This window comes from Neoarius graeffei, chromosome 26 (assembly GCF_027579695.1).
Source record: "Neoarius graeffei isolate fNeoGra1 chromosome 26, fNeoGra1.pri, whole genome shotgun sequence".
In the NCBI taxonomy this organism is placed as follows: domain Eukaryota; kingdom Metazoa; phylum Chordata; class Actinopteri; order Siluriformes; family Ariidae; genus Neoarius; species Neoarius graeffei.
The window spans coordinates 41356056-41376972 of NC_083594.1; the positions used below are offsets into that span (position 1 = coordinate 41356056).

At 40.4% G+C, this 20917-nt stretch overlaps 1 protein-coding gene across 7 annotated transcripts in view; it reads right to left on the bottom strand.

Moving 5' to 3' along the window:
• foxp4 (forkhead box P4) overlaps positions 1-20917 on the bottom strand; it is a 276065-nt gene that overhangs the window by 95652 nt on the left and 159496 nt on the right. For all 7 annotated transcript variants that reach the window (XM_060910313.1, XM_060910312.1, XM_060910309.1 and 4 more), the window contains one exon: positions 10873-10959. In XM_060910313.1, the coding sequence (XP_060766296.1) occupies positions 10873-10959 (87 nt within the window). The remainder of the gene's footprint in view (positions 1-10872; positions 10960-20917) is intronic.

Consider the following 20917-nt stretch of genomic DNA (forward strand, 5'->3'; position numbering starts at 1 on the left):
ATCTCTCACCTCATGCACATGCCGCTACCCTGACAAGCAATTACAGCTTGCTTTGCTGAGACAGAGAGCGGACTTCAGGCCTCTATACGTTTATTTTTTAAAAAAATACATTTTCATGTCTAGAGTTTTAAGTGGCTCTGTCAGAACTTTGACAGTCATTTTTTTCTCTGATGAATCTATGCAAAGCTGAAAGAAAGACGCGAGACTCATATGATTATAATCTACTATTTATACTCATGTATTGTGCATTGAAGATGAACGTTTATGTGTGCCGTAAAACAGTGTTGCCAGGTACTAAACAATGGTATTTACTGTATGTATATGAATAAAGGTGTATAGAGGCACTAGTATGTTTATATATATATATATATATATATATATATATATATATATATATATATATATAAAATCAGTGCTGTAGTCGAGTCACTAAACCTCGAGTCTGAGTCCAGGCTCGAGTCCCCAGTGTTCAAGTCCGAGTCATTAAAAAAATTTGAGTCGAGTCCACTACTGATCCGAGTCGAGTCTGAGAACAGCACTCCAACTGCACCATTTGACGGTGGCTGTTTTAGCACCATTAACATTAGTTTATTCCTTTACATGACGTACTGTATGAACAGGTGAATGTGCATTCTTTTTGTCAGGGAGTGTGAAGTATTCTGTTAGAGACGGTTGGGAGATGGATGTAAGTCCAGAAGGTGTGTTTATTAATACAAGTGAAAACAATCCAGAACGGCAGGGAAAATCGTAAAACGGTGAAACAGGCAATAGGTCGAGCGAGGCACAAACAGGCTAGCGTAGACTCGGCAGAATCAAAGACGAGAAACAGGAAATCAGTGATCAGGAAACCGAACAAGGAAATAAGGCTCGGTAATGTATCAGCAACGCAACTCAATACTTCGCAAAGTAAGTGCGTTTTCACAGTTTTTATATAGGCGTGCTGTTTGTGCCTTAATCCTGTGCAGGTGCGAGTTGTTTATGGTGCGAGAGTCCGCTTGGTTTGTGCGCTGTCTGGATCGTGCCCGAGAGTCTATCTGATGCATGCGCCAATGTGCGCAGGTGTGACACTTAGACGAAATTAGTGAAAATATTATGACACAAAAAAAATAAAGAAAAAATCCAAGTCCTCATCTCCAATTTACGAATCCGAATGCAATTAATGCATGAGTCCGAGTCCGAGTCATCAGTGCTCAAGTCCAAGTTGAGTCGCGAGTCCTTAAAATCAGGGCACGAGTCGGACTCGAGTCTGAGTCCTGGACTCAAGTACTACAAGCTTGATATATGTATATATGGATTAGACTGTTGAGTGGAGTTTTATAATTTGTATGAAGGTGTAAATACATAACTGGAGAATCTTATCTGATTCTCCTATCCAGCTTACTAGCATGATTGAATGTGACAAACCTCCTGCAATTAAAATGCAATATATATTATACACACACACACACACACATATATATATATATATATATATATATATATATATAGTGGTATGCAAAAGTTTGGGCACCCCTGGTCAAAATTGCTGTTACTGTGAACAGTTAAACAAGTTGAAGATGAAATGATCTCCAAAAGGCATAAAGTTAAAGATGATTCATTCCCTTTATATTTTAAGCAAAAAAAAAAATTAATTTTCATCTTTTACATTTTCAAAATGGCGGCACGGTGGTGTAGTGGTTAGCGCTGTCGCCTCACTGCAAGAAGGTCCTGGGTTCGAGCCCCGGGGCCGGCGAGGGCCTTTCTGTGTGGAGTTTGCATGTTCTCCCCGTGTCCGTGTGGGTTTCCTCCGGGTGCTCCGGTTTCCCCCACAGTCCAAAGACATGCAGGTTAGGTTAACTGGTGACTCTAAATTGACCGTAGGTGTGAATGTGAGTGTGAATGGTTGTCTGTGTCTATGTGTCAGCCCTGTGATGACCTGGCGACTTGTCCAGGGTGTACCCCGCCTTTCGCCCATAGTCAGCTGGGATAGGCTCCAGCTTGCCTGCGACCCTGTAGAAGGATAAAGCGGCTAGAGATAATGAGATGAGACATTTTCAAAATGACAAAAAAGGAAAAGGGCCCGAAGCAAAAGTTTGGGCACCCTGCATGGTTAGTACCTAGTAACACCCCCTTTGGCAAGTATCACAGCTTGTAAACACTTTTTGTAGCCAGCTAATAATCTTTCAGTTCTTACCTGGGGCATTTTCACACATTCGTCCTCACAAAAGGCTTCCAGTTCTACAAGTTTCCTGGGCTGTCTTGCATGCACTGCTCTTTTGAGATCTATCCACAGATTTTCAATGATGTTTAGGTCAGGGGACTGTGAGGGCCAGGGCAAAACCTTCAGCTTGTGCCTCTTGAGGTATTCCATTGTAGATTTTGAGGTGTGTTTTGGATCATCGTCTTATTGTAGGACCCGTCCTCTTTTTAACTTCAACTTTTTTACAGATGGTGTGATATTTGCTTCCAGAATTTGCTGGTATTTATTCGAATCCATGCTTCCCTCGACCAATGAAATGTGCCCTGTTCCACTGGCTGCAACACAACCCCAAAGCATGATCGATCCACACCCATGCTTCAGAGTTGGAGAGGTGTTCTTTTCCTGGAATTTGGCACCCTTTTTTCTCCAAACATACCTTGGGGCCAAAAAGTTCTATTTTGATTTCATCAGTCCACAGGACTTGTTTCCAAAATGCATCAGGCTTATTTAGATGTTCATTTGCAAACTTCAGACGCTGAATTTTGTGGCTAGGACGCAGGAACGGTTTTCTTCTGATGACTCTTCCATGAAGGTCATATTTGTTCAGGTGTCGCTGCATAGTAGAACAGTGCACCACCACTCCAGGGTCTGCTAAATCTTTCTGAAGGTCTTTTGCAGTCAAACAGGGTTTTTATTTGCCTTTCTAGCAATCCAACGAGCAGTTCTTTCAGAAAGCTTTCTTCATCTTCCAGACCTCACCTTGATCTCCACTGTTTCTGTTAACTGCCATTTCTTAATAACATTACGATCTGAGGAAACAGCTACCTGAAAACACTTTGCTACGTTCTTGTAGCCTTCTCCTGCTTTGTGAGCATTGATTATTTTATTATTCAGAATGCGAGGGAGTTGCTTAGAGGAGCCCATGGCTGTTGATTTTAGGGACAAGTTTGAGGAGTCAGAGAATTTATACAGCTTTGAAATCTGCATCATCTGACCTTTCCTAATGAAGAATTTGAACAAGCGACAGCTCAATAAGCTAATTAAGGTCTGGAACCTTGGTAAAAGTTACCTGAGAACTCAAATGTATTGGGGTGCCCAAACTTTTGCCTGGTGTTACTTTTCTTTTTTTCACTCTCCAGTTGTACAAAACAAAAATAATACACAAATCTTGCAGGAAACGCTGAAAAGAAATGTGTCGTCTTTACCTTTATGCCTTTTGGTGATCAGTTCATCTTCTGCTCACTTAACTATTCACAGTAACAGACATTTTCAGTAAGGGTGCCCAATATATATATATATATATATATATATATATATATATATATATATATATATATTAGTGCTGTCAAAAATGTCGCGTTATTAACGTGTTAACTTGACTCAATTTTAACGGCGATAATTTTTTTATCGCGAGATTAACGCTCTGTGACATGATGTAGGTTTTTCATAAGCTTTTGAAACTGCCAGGAACTTGGAACAGAGACTTTGCTTAGAAAAACGATAGCAGCTAGACTGTAATGCCCTGCCCCGCACAGCCAGAGTCCTCTGCTCTCCCCCCAAAGAACCAGCGTGGGCAGGGGGCGCTAGTAGAGATGGGATTTATGGCTCTTTGATGGGATCCGCATCTTTGTGATCCGTTCTTTGAAAAGAGCCGTTCAAAAGACTGGCTCATTTGGCTCTTTTTAAATATTTATTCAGTTTTAAGAAGACAGCGTCTAAAGAAGCCAGATCCCTCTGAACTGTAAACTCAGTGCTATCCCAGAAATCCTTCCTGTAATATGCAAATTTGGCCGCCTCTGATTGGACAGCGCGACGCATCAACAGGCAGAAAGTGTAAAAGTACAAAATGTGTTAAGTGAGCTGAAACAGTAAAGATCAGATTCAATGCAATATTTATCAACGAACAACTTAAAGTTAATATAATAGTGTACTTTATATTATAATCAAGCATGTCAAGCCTACCGTCACTGTGTAACCTGTCTCTCTGATAGACTAACTCAAGCAGTAGATCACTTCACTCATGGTTCTCTTGTTAGTCTCGGGACGAAAAGCCACGGTGCTCAGCTTAGGTTTCAGTTTGCAGTGGCTGTGTCAAGATGTGTTATGTTTTGCAATAAGAAAAACATTGGTACAAAACAAGCCCATTCACTTTTTTATGCTGGTAAGAGAATTACAATGGTTTTTCGTGTGACAAAAATGTGCGATTAAATTGCGATTAATCGCGAGTTAACTATGACAGTCGCGACATTAATCGCGATTTAAATATTTTAATCGCTTGACAGCACTAATATATATATATATATATATATAAAGTTATCATTTATTTATTTTTATAAATGCTCACGCTTAACAGCACCCATTAACCAGCTAACTTGACAGGATTTCTGAAAGGATTGTTTAGTATAATTTTCATAAATGTTCAGAATTTTCACTCTTAATAGATTATGGCTCACTAACACACGCTAACCTGACAATAGGGTTGCCACCTACTCTGTGGCGAAATGAGGAATGCCCCCAACGTCCTGGGTACTGGGTAACGTAGGTGAAAATATAGGCTACAGTTGGCAATATACTTATGAAACCATATACCATGTTCGTTTCAGGGAAGTGTGAGGAATAAGGAACTGAGCTATTCCACTCTGTATAGTCCACTCTTTAGTTGCTCGGACATGGGTAGCACCTGCAGCGTGCTGTTTAAAGGGCATATTCTGGACCAATTTCGTGGGTTTTTTTTACATGAAAGTATGTCTCTTTACACACTCATCCAGAAGGGTAATTTTGCACAAGGCCATCTGTCTACAGCAGAAAAAAATAAAATAACAAAACGCGTCTGGAAAAATCCCAAGGGAGTCTGGAGCCAGAATCGTGACGTTACCTGCGGAAGCGCCAGCAGGCTGCGTGAGCTTGCACGGTTTCAGTGCACAGCCTGTGTAGACCAAGCGCTCCCATTTCTCTCTCATTGTCCGGTCTTTTGGAAAACGATGAGTGCTAATCCCATCAAGATTGGTGTTGCTGCACCCTCCTACGATACATCTGTTAACCATTTTAATAATTACGCGATAACGTTGAAGAAATTTGCAGAAAACCACCAGGTCGTTTTCTCATAAACAAACCAGCGCTGGCGTAGGATTCAGAAGGAGGCGTCCCGCACGCGACGTCACGAAAATCAATGTTTCTCAGGAAATTCAAATGCAAAGTTTTTTCAGAGGCGGACCAATTCGCTTCAAATGGCTCGATTTCAACTGAATTTTTCTGGTATTGCGCAAGGTAAAAAAAATTGCAGAGAATGCAGAATGTTACAGATATTTGACCAAAGTTTAATATAAAATAGGAGAATTACATTGATCTTGCTCCTGAATTTACCCGTGATATGCACTTTAAGGTCACACACCCCTCCATGCGCGAGTGAAAAAGCTCGACGGCAAACTATACAGTTTGCCTTGTATTCATCACCGGGGACAGAGTTGATGCACTGGTACTCTGTCTCCCATTCAGCTTTGTCTTAATAGCCTTTTACGTTTCACGGGCGGACTTGCAGGCGTAATTTTAGAACAGTATCTGAGGCGCTACTGCTATGTTTAACTGTACAAGGCAACTGCTGACGCTGACTTCACGTGACGTGCAATTTCACACAGCACGCAGAGCTTGTCGGTCAGGAGCTCACCACTGAAATTAAACACCTTCACTTCACTTGTAGGTTTGAGTTTACTCGATAGTACGTTATTTTCAGCACTCTGAGTGCTGAGACCAAGCAAGGCTATGAAACGACGTGTCTGAAAATACGGGACAAATTGCGTCCCGTATCGATTTAATATGGGACGCGGTATTTTATGTTCAAATACGGGACGATCCGTATTTATTTCCATAACTATGAGCTAACCTGAAGGAGTTCTGAGAGGATTTTTAATTTAAATTTTTTTTGTTTTTTAATAAATGTTCTGAATACTCACTGCTAATGGATGCTGGCGACTGAATACAAGCTAACTTGACAGGATTTCGAAGAGGATTTTTAAGTTATTTTCGTAAATGTTCAGAATCTCATGCTAATGAGCGCTCGCTAAGTCACACAAGCTAATTTGCCAGGATTTCTGAGAGACTAGCTTTCGTTATTTCCATAAATGCTAGCTAATAGGAGCTAAGGAGTTCTGAGAGGATTTTTATTTTATTTTATTACTAGCTTCAGTTATTCCATAAATGCTAGCTAATATGAGCTAAGGAGTTCTGAGAGGATTTTTATTTTATTTTTTAAATACATGTTCTGAATACTGACTGCTAATAGATTATGGCCTGTGAACATAAGTTAACCTGACAGGATGTCTAAGAGGATTTTTAAGTTATTTTCGTAAATGTTCAGAATCTCATGCTAATGAGCGCTAGCTAAGTCGCACAAGCTAATTTGCCAGGATTTCTGAGAGACTAGCTTCAGTTATTCCATAAATGCTAACTAGTATGAGCTAACCTGAAGGAGTTCTGAGAGGATTTTTTTTATTATTTATTTTATTTTTTAAATAAATGTACTGAATACTCACAGCTAATGGATTCTGGCTATTGAACACAAGCTAACCTGACAAGATTTCTAAGAGGATTTTTAAGTTATTTTCAGAATCTTATGCTAGTGAGTGCTCGCTAAATCACACAAGCTAATTTGCCAGGATTTCTGAGAGACTAGCTTCAGTTATTTCCATAAATGCTAGCTAATATGAGCTAACCTGAAGGAGTTCTGAGAGGATTTTTATTTTATTTTTAAATACGTTCTGAATACTGATTGCTAATAGATCATGGCCTGTGAACACAAGCTAACCTGACAGGATGGCTAAGAGGATTTTTAAGTTATTTTCATAAATGTTCAGAATCTCATGCTAATGAGCGCTAGCTAAGTCACACAAGCTAATTTGGCAGGATTTCTGAGAGACTAGCTTCAGTTATTCCATAAATGCTAGCTAATATGAGCTAAGGAGTTCTGAGAGGATTTTTATTTTATTTTTTAAATACATGTTCTGAATACTGACTGCTAATAGATTATGGCCTGTGAACACAAGTTAACCTGACAGGATGTCTAAGAGTATTTTTAAGTTATTTTCGTAAATGTTCAGAATCTCATGCTAACGAGTGCTAGCTAAGTCACACAAGCTAATTTGCCAGGATTTCTGAGAGACTAGCTTCAGTTATTTCCATAAATGCTAACTAGTATGAGCTAACCTGAAGGAGTTCTGAGAGGATTTATTTATTTATTTATTTTATTTTTTAAATAAATGTACTGAATACTCACAGCTAATGGATTCTGGCTATTGAACACAAGCTAACCTGACAAGATTTCTAAGAGGATTTTTAAGTTATTTTCGTAAATGTTCAGAATCTCATGCTAATGAGCGCTAGCTAAGTCACACAAGCTAATTTGCCAGGATTTCTGAGAGACTAGCTTCAGTTATTTCCATAAATGCTAGCTAATATGAGCTAACCTGAAGGAGTTCTGAGAGGATTTTTTTTAATTTTATTTTTAAATAAATGTACTGAATACTCACAGCTAATGGATTCTGGCTATTGAACACAAGCTAACCTGACAAGATTTCTAAGAGGATTTTTAATCTATTTTCAGAATCTTATGCTAATGAGCGCTAGCTAAGTCGCACAAGCTAATTTGCCAGGATTTCTGAGAGACTAGCTTCAGTTATTTCCATAAATGCTAGCTAATAGGAGCTAAGGAGCTCTGAGAGGATTTTTATTTTATTTTTAAATACATGTTCTGAATACTGACTGCTAATAGATTATGGCCTGTGAACACAAGTTAACCTGACATGATGTCTCAGAGGATTTTTAAGTTATTTTCATAAACGGTCAGAATCTCATGCTAATGAGCGCTCGCTAAGTCACACAAGCTAATTTGCCAGGATTTCTGAGCTTTAGTTGTTAGCTTGTATGAGCTAACCTGAAGGAGTTCTGAGAGGATTTTTAAGTTATTGTATTTTTTTCAAAATAAATGTTCTGAATACTCACTGCTAATGGATTCTGCTGAGCTAACAGAAAGCGGATTTTTTAATTATTTTCATAAATGTTCAGAATTCTCATTGCTAATCCTGGTAGCGAAGGCTAACCCGATAGGAGTTCTGAAAAGTATTTCTGAAAAAGAGTTCTGAAAATATATATTTTTTTCGAACGTGAGCCGGCTAAGTAATTATATACCTGGAAACTTTCATACATTCAAACATGTTCAAAAATCGCATTGTTAACACTAGATTGTTAAAAGAAGAATAAGAGTCCTGAGAACACCTTATATTCTTTGAGTATATCTCTAAGATGTTTTTTCTTTTTTAATCTTTCTCTCACTGCATACGTATATGGACTCAAAAGTATGTTTATATACCCCATGCAAAAACGCCAAGTGTGATCAGCTACTTTAGCTAAATACACCCCTGGGCTTTCCATGGCACTCAAAGGATCAGCTTCAGGTTCTGAATTTGCCTGGAGAGGAAAAGCGACGCAGGAGCGGCTTTCTTTTTCGCGCTTTCTCGCTTAGTCAAGCACGGGCACCGCTCTTCTCCCTAGGGCGCCCTCTGCACGCTCAATGCGCACATATACAACATACACACACCCCAACCCAGTCTGGACACGCATCCACTTCACACACCCCGTGTTCTCCTTTTCTGCAGTGTTATAACCTACGGTACGTCTGTTCAAGCACCGCTGTGTATTCTCTCAGCCCCAGAAACTATAGCGTGATAGAAAGCTTGCACATGTTCCTGCGTGTACATGTGTCACTGCTATGCATGTCTATCAGTCAGTGTGTGTTTGTGCTCAGATACCTTGTCGAGCATTTGCCACGCACATGCCCCATCAGTCACGATGTCCGGGCTGCATCCCTCTTTGCCATTATCTCGATTTTGAGAGCTTGTTCAATCTCTCTCTTTTTCTCTTCCTTCCATTCTTCCCTTCTACAACGCTTCATCAATACATTGCTTTTATATACAGTTTATTAGCACAGAGTGTCATGCACATGTTGCTGTTCTGCAAACTGAGGCAGAAAAGTCAGAAAAGCCATCACAGAAAATGGAAGCAATTCAATCTATTTGGAATTCTTTCTTTCTGTCTATTCCTGTCCAATACGATGCGTGATCTCACACACACACACACCCACACACACACACACACACCAAAAAAACAGAAAGAATAAAATTCTTTTCAGCTTCTGTAATTGTTTTTCTTCTCTGTGCAGAGTTGACCAAATAAAGCTCCCCACCCACACCTCTGCAACTTTTCTCAGAACAAATGTTATAAACAGTGTCGCCTTCATCCAACCTATAAAACCTGTCAATCCTGACTAGTTTTGCATTCAATTTGTGTCTCTGGTAAACAAACACACTAATTCAAATGAAAAACAGCCTTGTTGAACCTGGTCTTTTTCGTAGTTCCTGGGTCTTTTATTTAATTCGAACATTTTTTTGGTCATTCTTATGGATTTGCATTGAGTGCATTCATGATTGCAAACTGTTTCACTTTCCTAAATAAACGATTTAACACGCAAAGTAATTAAAAACGTTCTAAAAGCAGAACAAAAATGAAATTCAATTCAATTCTATGAAATAATGACCTCAAATTTGGGTCAAGTTTAGCATTCTGCTGAGTAGAATGAGTAACTTTATATGAAGAACTTTGTGTCCTTGAAATAAAAAAAAAAAACCCGAAAAACGTCAAGCGCGTCTCTGTTACAGTGAGCAACAAAACGAAATAATATGATGCATATAAAAGTTCAATCAATAAGAAACAAAAAGATTATTTTAGCCCCAGTCACGTGATCACTATCTCATATTTATCCTCCCCACCTGCGCAAACATACACACACAGACCTACAGGACGATCTCCAAACATGGGAAGTGGTTTGTGTGTCTATTTTCAGATTCATAATTGTACGGCTACAAAAGTAAAAGAGAAGGTGTGGGTCAATGAGACACCCGGAGCAAGTGAACAGAACGAAGCTGCGTGATTTTGTTTCCATGTTTGTGTGTTTAATTGAGAGAAAAGAGTGAGACAAATAGACAAATAAAGAAATACAGACAGACAGTCAGGTGTGCAGATTTCATTTACGTGTTGGATTACTGTCAATCTCCGAATCCTTTGTTGTGTTAGGGCCGGATCCTGCATGTTCCCACTCACCTTCATTAACCGAAGCGGGCCTTCTCCTTTCACGCTGCCTCCACGGACAATTAAAGAGCTCTACAGCTTCGCCAGAGAGCCGTAATAGGGATTTTCCACTAGGCTTAGCAAGTGACGACTTGTAAATTAATACTTAACGAGTATTAGCAATAAGACCTTGCTGAGGTTTGGAGAACGGCTTAGCGTTTTTTTTTTTTTTTTTTTTTGGGGGGGGGATAATAATACAAATCCATACTCCCCTGATGTCTTAAGATGTGTTTAGATCGCAGATGAAGCTAAGCTGATGAGGAGAGAACGGAGTTGTCTAATGCACAAGATCCTTTTTTTCTTCCTGATGATTAACAGAAAGACTCTCTGGACTACATCATGATGACTATATGAGCTTCTCTGATTATTCAGATTACTCTGTGTGTAAATGTTCAGGTATCTGAAATGTAAATACTCGAAAGCTAAATTAGCGCTTAGGACGTGGTGTGTTAGTCATTTGCAAAGAAGGGCACTCGGAAGTGAACTGAATAGTAGAAGGGGTAATCAGGAGGGCTCACCTCTTTGGCCTGCTTCCCTGCTTGCTGCTGTTGGCTGAGAAGCTGCAGATGCAGCTGTTCCTGCTGTTTCTTATAGTACTCCTGCAACTACAGCAAGACAAGAGAGAAAAACAGAGTGGGATGAAACTGGATAGTCAGACCGTTCTTTTCTTCAGAGTAGATCACACATGGGAATTTAAACAGTTATCCTTGTATCCATGGAACTGTATATTATCAGTATATACAAATCACAGAGTTCAGCAAGATTAAAACAGCATTAAGTACATTTTTGTTAAGAATTAAAGTACTTACACCACTGAGTCAGGAGACAAAAGGACTGAAAACCCCAAAACATATTCCAAAATCATCATGGATCTAACACGTTTTTTTTTTTTAATTTTGAGCCGGTAAGCAAAATGGGACTGACCCTGCCAGAATACAACTCTTCAAAAAAAATATAGTCTTCTCTAAAAATGTTTACTAAAACCAGACTCGGCTATGCCAAAAGCTGCCTCAAACAAAAGCTAAGTCTAAAAAACTTACTCTACTCATCCAGAAGCTGACAAAACTAACAGCTGTCTGTAATCTTCAAACTATTTATCTACCAAAAACCGGCACTACCAAATGCTGACTCAAATCTATCAAAAGCTGACTCTACCAAAAGCTAATGCTAGCAAAAGCTGTCTCTACTTTACAAACTACTTTTATCTTTATCTACCAAAGGCTGACTCTAGAAAAAACTGACCCTACTCAAACAAGAGCTGCCTCTACACTTCAAACTACCAAAAGCTGGCTCTCCCGAAACCGAAAACTGACACTACGCTATCAAAACCTGACTCCAATCTACCAAAAGCTGACTCTCCCGAAATACTATTGCTACCAAAAGTTGTCTCTACTCTACAAACTATTTATCTACCAAAAGCTGACTCTAAAAAACTGATGCTACGCAACAAAACGCTGTCTCCACACTTGAAACTATTTATCTATCAAAAGCTGACTCGACCAAATACTGACGTTACACTACTTAAAGCTGACTCAAATCTACCAAAAGCTGACTCTCCCAAAACTAATGGTACCAAAAGCTGTATCCACTCTACAAACTATTTATCTACCAAAAGCTGAGTCTAAAAAACTGACCTGACGCAACAAAAAGCTGACTCAAATCTACCAAAAGCTGACTCTCCCAAAAAATTAATGCGACCAAAAGCTGTTTCTACTCTACAAACTATTTATCTAACAAAAGCTGACTCTATCAAAAACTGACACTACTCTAACAAACGTTGACTCTTTGCTACCAAAAGCAAATGCTACCAAAAACTGACTCAACTAAAAGCTGCCAATGCTGGACCAAAAATCTAACCATAAAACACTGACTCTGGCAAAAGCTGACTCGACTTTTCCAATGGTTGTCTCTTCTTGACGAATATCTAATGATCAAAAGCTGATTCTACCACACATTAACAGCATTTAGCAGATGGTCTAATCCAGAGCGACGTACAACATACCCAGAGCAGCCTGGGGAATAGTTGGGGTTAGATGCATTGCTCAAGGGCACTTCAGCCATTCCTGCTGGTCCAGGGAATGGAATCGGCGACCTTTCGGTCCCAAAGCTGCTTCTCTCACCATTAGGCTATGGCTTCCCCCTTGACTAGTTTATTGCTATCATCAACCTACAGCATTGTTCTAATTTTTCTAATTGTTCTAATTTAGAGCTAACTTGCTACAGCTCCTTAATCTTACACTTAGCACTCAGTAATTATGATGGCTTGCTTATATGTGGTAATGTCATGGTAATTGTGGGCTGTTAATGATTTCCTTGAACTGTTCTTTTTCCCGGGTGGAATGATTGTACAGCATACATCTTTAATGACTTCAAAAAACAAGAATTGAGTGCACAAGTTTGAATTTATTTTGGATTTTCTCTCATCCACACAGGGTCAAAATTATACATACAGGCTCCCTTAGCAAGTTGCACCTCAACCAGACGCTTTTGGTAGCCATCAACAAGCGTCTGGCATAATTCTAGCTGGATATTTGACTGTGCTTTTTGGCAGAATTGGTAGAGTTCATTTAAATTGGTTGGTTTCCTGGCACAGACCTGGCTTTTAAGAGTAGTCCACAAATTTTCAATAGGGTTCAGGTCAGGGCTTTGGGAAGGCCATTCCAGAAGCTTAATGTTAACCTGCTTTTTTCATTCCAGAACTAGTTTTGATGTGTGTTTGGGATCATTGTCCTGTTGGAACACCCAAGTGTGTCCAATCTTCAGCCGTCGAGCTGTTGATTTGAGATGAAGTTGAAGAATTTGGAGGTAGTCCTCCTTCTTCATGATTCCATCCACTTTGTACAATGCATCAGTACCACTGGCAGCAAAACAGCCCCAGAGCATGATGCTACCACCACCATGCTTGACAGTTGGTACAGTGTTCTTAGGTTTGAAAGCCTCACCTTTACTCCTCCAAACATACCTCTTGTCATTGTGGCCAAATAGCTCAATCTTTGTCTCGTCTGACCATAAAACTTTTCTCCAGAAGGCATTTGGCTTGTCCATGTGGGCAACTGCAAATTTCAGTCGAGCTTGAAGGTGTCGATTTTGGAGCAGGGGCTTCTTTCTTGGTCGGCACCCTCTCAGTCCATAGCGATGTAAAACTCGCTTCACTGTGGACAATGACGCTGGTGTTCCAGCAGTTTCCAGTTCAGGGCAGGCTTGAGCCTTGGTGGTTCCTGGGTTGTTCCTGAACATCCTAACCAATTTCCTCTCATCTGAGGGTGACCGTTTGGGTCTTCTTCCAGACCTTGCCAAAGTGGTGACACATCCGAATAACTTGTACTTACGTGCAATTGTTTGAACTGATGATCTTGGAATCTGCAGTTGTTTAGAAATGGCTCCAAGAGACCTTCCCAACTTGTGTAAATCTACAATTCTCCTTCTTAGATCTTCACTGAGTTCCTTGGACTTTCCCATGGTTCTGAGTATTGGTCAATCCAACGAGTGCTGTCAAACAAATCCTTTTTATGCTGGCAAAGAGAAACTACCAGCCCAGTAGTCAATTACCCCTTTTCCACCAAATCAGTTCCAGGGCTGGTTCGGGGCCAGTGCTGGTGCTGGTTCACAACTCGTTCAACTTGCGAGCCAGCTGAGAACCAGTTTGCTTTTCCATAGCTCGTGGTGCTAACGGAAGACATGTCATTACGTCACTGTATACATCAGTTACGTCGTTGTATACGTCATTACGTCACTGTATACGTCATTATGTCGCTACGTTTGCATAAACCTTGGCGCGAATATCGAAGCAAAAACAACGCGGAAGAAGCAGCAACAGCAACAACAACAACAATACTAATAATGGATGACTTCGTGTTTGTACAGCTACTGCTTCCCGTCGCTTAAAAATGGCGATCTTTCGCGGTCTTGTTATTGTTGTTGGTCTTAACAACTCCGCCCCCCCCGCTGACGTAAGCGGTTATTTCCTCTGGCCCAGCAGAGAGTTGGTGCTAGCCTGGAACCGGTTTTTCTGGCTCCAGAGCCAGTTCTTTGTCAGTGGAAACAGAAAACCCGGTTCCAAGCTAAGCACTGGCCCCGAACCAGCCCTGCCCCTGTGGAAAAGGGGCAACACATGATCACTAACGAGAAGTTAATAGGCCTTGGCCTTGTCAAGTTAAAAGACATTGTAGAACCTTCAGCACCACTTATTAACAGATTTAAGTAAATGTACTGTATGTATGTATTTGACCCTGTGTGGATTAGAGAAAATCCAAAATAAATTCAAACTTGTGCACTCACTTCTTGTTTTTTTGAAGTCATTAAAGATGTATGCTGTACAAGCATTCCACCTGGGAAGAAGAACAGTTCAAGGAAATCATGAACAGGCCAAACTTACCATGACATTCATGCCCATGATGAGTGTATGTAAACTTCTGACCACAACTATATATGCGCAAGTTAATACACATAATAAGAATTAATAATGCTGCACAGTAGAAAATGTTCTCCTTGCAACGCTATGTTTCTACCAGAGACGTCTCCATATCCACAAAAGCTGCTTTAAATGATCTGAATAAATGAATAAATTTATAAATAAATAAATACTGCAAAGTACAAAATGAAACCAAGTACAACAAGGACACTTCTGACAAAAGAGATTAGAAAACACATCTCAGGAGATCTGAGTAAATCAAAGTTTACCAAGGCTAACAAGAAGAACAAGACCTTTAAATAAAGCGTGGCTTATTAACAAAAAAAAAAATCTCTCCTCTCCATACAACTAGTGTTCTTGAGCGACATCGAATTCATACTACAGCACGCTACTTTCTACTTTTACTATTCTGTTAAAAAGGTAAATAAATAAATAAAAAATACACAATGAAAAGGGAGGTTAAAATGGTCATCTGCGTCAACTGCAAGAACCTTGGAGAGAACATTCTCTGAAATGCAGAAAGTGATTACGAGCGTTTTGTTTTTCAAAGTGATCCTAGAGGAAATAAAATTAAAAGCAAAAAACATGCTTTGCGTGATAAAGACTAACTTGCCTATAACTTCCCTACCCTTTTCAGTTTTTCAGTAAAAGTCAAAGCGTCTGGTGTTTGAAGAGTACCTGTAAATTTTCCTGCAACGTGGCACGCTTGACAAACACACAGACAGGCCTTGTTATTTATGACCCACTCGGCTGTAGCACCTGTCTCATGAAACCATTATGGACGAGCCGCTTTTTAAGATGATCTCCGATGACGTGCTGTTTACGGCATTTTAAACGAGTGCAATCGAGTGCTGAGGGCTGGTCCAGGATTGGCGTCTCTGTGCGGGTAACGTACGGCAGGCTTTATTGGCGAGCAACCAGCCACTTTAATAAGAACTTGTTCTTGAGTCTAAGGCTACATCCACACGACAACGGCAACGAGATGTTATTTAAAAATATATCGCGTCCAAATGGGCAACAATCAGTAAAATATCACGTCCATATGGCAACGCAACGCTTGCTGAAAACGATGCAATACACATGCCACACCTCTAGGGGCGCTGTAAGACGGTCCCTTTGGAGACACGAGAACAATAGAAGAAGTAAGGACGCATGCGCATAAACTATTATGCGCGAGACTTCATATTAGCCACAAAGTCAGGAAAATCTGTTCGGAAAATTACATTATAATGACCAAATATAATGAAAAGTATTTTTCCAGTCTCACCTGTGAAAGGTAATCCCATGTGATCTCGTTTGGACGGCAAACCTGTTGGTACAGTTAAACGCAGCTAATCTTTATTCTCCGCTTTGACCTATCCAATATGGCGGCGAGGATGACGTATGATTCTACGCGGAAGGCGGCGTCTTTAATGGTCCGGAATAAATTGAATGCTACGTTGATGGATTAATTTGCTCCTCTACGCCCTTTTTGAGGAATGTATTGTCGGACTTAAACCAACATCTGAAGAGGTGAGATCGCTCCTTTTTTCCCCTATTTTTGCTGGCGGGATTGACTCTGCCCTACGGGCTATTCTCTCTCTCTCACTTTGCATCATTACACAATAAATATTCACAGTGAAAATATTTTGTAAGCGCGTTTCATGAACCAAGTTATAGGATTTGTTGACAACTCGCATCGCAATGAGAAGATCATTGGCACTACTGGTGTTAAGAATCAGACCATTTCATAAATGAATATTTTGCTGTAGAGCTGCAGTGTTTGTATAATTGCATGTTTTTGCTTCACTGTCACTATTCTGCTTCTTGCATTACTACTGTGAACTAACACTGAACATAATAATAATAATAATAATAATATCCAAGCTCGTGTTTCACTCTCACTAGTGCTCTGTAAGGCTTTTTCCTGGTGATATTCGTTACACTTCTACCCGGCGTGAAGCACTCACAGTCATGTGGTTGTGACGTCATCGTAAACAAATCCGTTCTACTCATCCAGACGACTTCACAACGGCAACGTTGCCAGATCTTTCCACTCTGGAACCCGTTCTCAAAAAGATTGCGTTTTGGGCACCCAAAACGCCGGTGCCGTGTGGACGCCAGGCCTAAACGATAAGCAATTGTATCGGAGTCACCTGAATCTGTTGCCGTGTGGACAGGGCCTAAGATTACAGTTCTTGGCTGGCGGGAGTGGAACCCAATGCGTTCTTCTGCTGTTGCATGCTGAGATGCTTTTCTGCTCACCATGGTTGTAAAGAGTGATTATATGAGTTGCTATATCCTTCCTGGCAGCTCGAACCAATCTGGCTATTTTCCTCTGACCTCTCTTATCAACAAGGTGTTTGTTTCCACTCACAGAACTGTCACTCATTCATTCAATGTTTTTTGTTTTTCGCACCATTTTGCATAAACTCTCGAGACTGTTGTGTGGGAAAACCGCAGGAGATCTGCACTTTTTGAAATACTCAAAGCAGTCCATCCGGCTCAAACAGACACCCATGCCATAGTGAAAGTCAGTCACACTTTGAGATCACAATTTTTCCCGTTCTGATGTTTGAACATTGTGAACATTAACTGAAGCTCTTGATTTGTATCTGCATGATTTTATGCATCGTGCTGTTGTCAAAGTTTTGGCTGATTCGAGAACTGCAGAAAACAGCAGGTGGATGGGTATTCCTAATAAAAGTGGCCAGTGCAGACCTGCCAACCTTTACGCATTTTGCGTAGCAGATACGCATTTAGACATCAATCTACGCTGCTACGGTTTAACACTTCGAAATACGCAAAAAGCCATTGATGGATTTGAGTTCAAAGATCTTTAATATTCCTGTTCAAGTGTCTGTGCATTCGTGCACTAGGCAACTCGTCTATGGGTGTAACCGCATTGACCAGCAACCTGTAGAAAAAAGAAGACTTCGACCAATCACAGCGCTAGTTTTAAACTCTTCAAATAGGCCTAAGCTATGAGGCTAAGCGGAGAGCCGAGGAGCCGTCAAAACGAAAGTAACGAAATTGATTTTCATCCCTCTCGGTTGAGCTTCATACCGTGACTGGTTTTACAAGGGAGGGCGGCGCTAAACACCTTTTCGAAGGTAAATGGGCAGGGCAAGGGTATTGTGAATAAAGCAAGGACAACCATCCTAACGTCATAGTTCAAAGCACAGTGTTCCGCCTTATCTGAAGGAAATATTTGTTCCAGCTTGTTTTGATATTTGACCCAGGCTTCTCAATCCAAAAAATATTGCATAGCCTAAAGTGAAAATATAGTAGCCTACTGACGTTTCCATCCAGTCAACCGATAGACGCGTTAAAATCTTCTGAACTAGGCTACTCGTGCATGTGAGATTCAATGAGCAGTGCACGAAGTGTTTTCACGTAAGTGCGTGTGGTGGATGATGATGTGTGTTTGTGTATGTGTGTGCCTTGCAGTTAATAATACACATGACGTCAGATGAGGATACTGACAGAGAGAGGGAAGCAAATCTAAAAAGAAGCGAGTCTATGCCCCTCAGAAGTTCCTAACGAAGTATCAAGATCAATGGCCATGCCTCCGCCCCTCTAAACTGCCTAATCATGCGTTTTGCACAGTGTGCAATTATGATTTTGACATTAGCCATCAAGGAAATACAGGTAATAATATTGCTAACATAGAAATGCTTGCATTTATATACATAGGCCATTATTTTTTCCAAATTAGGCCAGGTCAGTGAATATGGATATTATAAAGGCTATGTTATTGGATAGGCCAGAGTAGCCTATAATTTATTTTCAGTAAATCTTTCTGTAAGTGTGGTTATCAGTTTGCATTTACTAAATATTAATATTGAAAACTATATATATTTAGGGGGCGGCACAGTGGTGTAGTGGTTAGCACTGTCGCCTCACAGCAAGAAGGTCCGGGTTCGAGCCCCGTGGCCGGCGAGGGCCTTTCTGTGCGGAGTTTGCATGTTCTCCCCGTGTCCGCGTGGGTTTCCTCCGGGTGCTCCGGTTTCCCCCACAGTCCAAAGACATGCAGGTTAGGTTAACTGGTGACTCTAAATTGACCGTAGGTGTGAATGTGAGTGTGAATGGTTGTCTGTGTCTATCAGTGCGTTTACATGCACATAGAGAAAATCTAATTTCTGCCGTTGCTCGACTGAAATCGACGTTCTAAATGGCATGTAAACACCTTAGCTCGGCTGAAATCGAACCGAACTTGATTTCTCGTAATCGAGCTACACGACGTAGATTAAGCGATTGTAGCCGAGCTACTTAGTGCATGTAAACCCTATCGAGCTACGTAGTCGAGCTACTTACTTCAGCACTGCCCCTTCCGGAAGTGACGAGTGACGAGACCACAAGCGGGAAACACAACAGCCTCGGTCGGCATGACAACGGCATGAATCTTTTCTTTTTGTGGCATTGTTTGCACTGTTAAAATTTAGCTCACTTACTGTATCACCAAAATTATCTGTACAGCTGTTGCATAGCTGTGAATTGTGTACATAAACAAGTCACTGTATTTGTGTGTGTGTGTATATATATATATATATATATATATATATATATATATATATATATATATATATATGTCCAACATCTGAAGAATGTCAATAAAAACAAAACAATTGAACTTTTTGTGTGTTTATTAAGACACAAGTTAAATTGTAAGCAAAAAATGGACTTTAGAAAAATATACAATTGTGCAAAATAAGTTGTCTTACAAAACAGTGGTCTGTGCAGGACAGTTTGTAGCCATACAGTCTGTTAGAGCAAGCCTAACAGCTTGAGCACGGAACTTGTGAACACAGAACTGCCAGTGTTGCCAGATTGGGCGGTTTTAAGTGCATTTTAGCAGATTTGAACATGTTTTGGGCTGGAAAACGTCAGCAGTATCTGGCAACATTGCTGATAACTTTGTTTATACTCTTGAATAGCTCTTCTTCATGACGACAACCGGAAGTGTACCAACACGATGGGGCGTGTAGCGGCACCTGTGGCTCGGGTGCACAATGTACCTCACACAATAGCTCGATTTCCTTGTGTGCGTGTAGGATTGGATTTCTCTGGCACCCCTGCTGGGACCCTTAGCTCGATTACCGACAGTAGCTCGATTTGGATGTGCATGTAAACGCACTCTGTGTGTCAGCCCTGTGATGACCTGGCGACTTGTCCAGGGTGTACCCCGCCTTTCGCCCGTAGTCAGCTGGGATAGGCTCCAGCTTGCCTGCGACCCTGTAGAAGGATAAAGCGGCTAGAGATAATGAGATGAGATGAGATATATTTATATAGGTACTCTGGAATATTCACTTTCGATGTTTAGTGTAGCCTAGTTCAAAGTGTAGCGAGGAGCAACAGAATCTCTTTTACGGTTAAAACTAAATTTATGAAAAAAGGATTTAGTGTGTGTGTGTGTGTATTTTGCAGACTGCCGGCGTCTGTTTTAAAAGACATAGGCTATAGCCCTTTGGTTTTTCTGTTATCTATACAATATAATACTAAATGTCAAAAGGGACATAGCATGCTATTTGGGGTTCTTTGTTGTTTATAATTTCCAATGTATTTAAGACACAATATGTCAAAGGCAGTACATTTATCCCTTATCTTTAAGTTTAAGGTCTGTATAAGGGACATATTTTTTGGCCACAGTTGCCTTGTGCCAAATGTCTTGGTGAAAGCATTGGAAATATATTCACGCCTTTTCATTAAAAGAGTTCTTGTTTTCTTCATAGTCTACTTGTATGTTGAATAACTAGATATGGTGGTGAGTGGGAACTCTGTGCTTAGTAATACATTGTAATGAGTGAGCATGTGAACAATCAATACTGATCAGCAAATGTGCCTGACCTCGCGCCGTGCTGCGCCGCACCGCCGCGATAAGTTGCTACTCAAAATTTTTTTCCAAGGTTGGCAGGTATGCCAGTGTGTGTGTGTGTGTGTGTGTGTGTGTGTGTTGCAGCACCAATCTGTTTGGACATGCATACTCATTCATAGGTATTTCTGTATTTTGTATTTTCTACATTGTAGAACAAAACTGAAGACATCAAAACTATGAAATAACATATTGGAACACATACATATATATGTGTGTTATTTACCAGCTGGGAGGTCCGTATCGTGAAATACCGTGACCGAGGTCACGGTATTTCACCATACGGACCGACCTTAAGCTG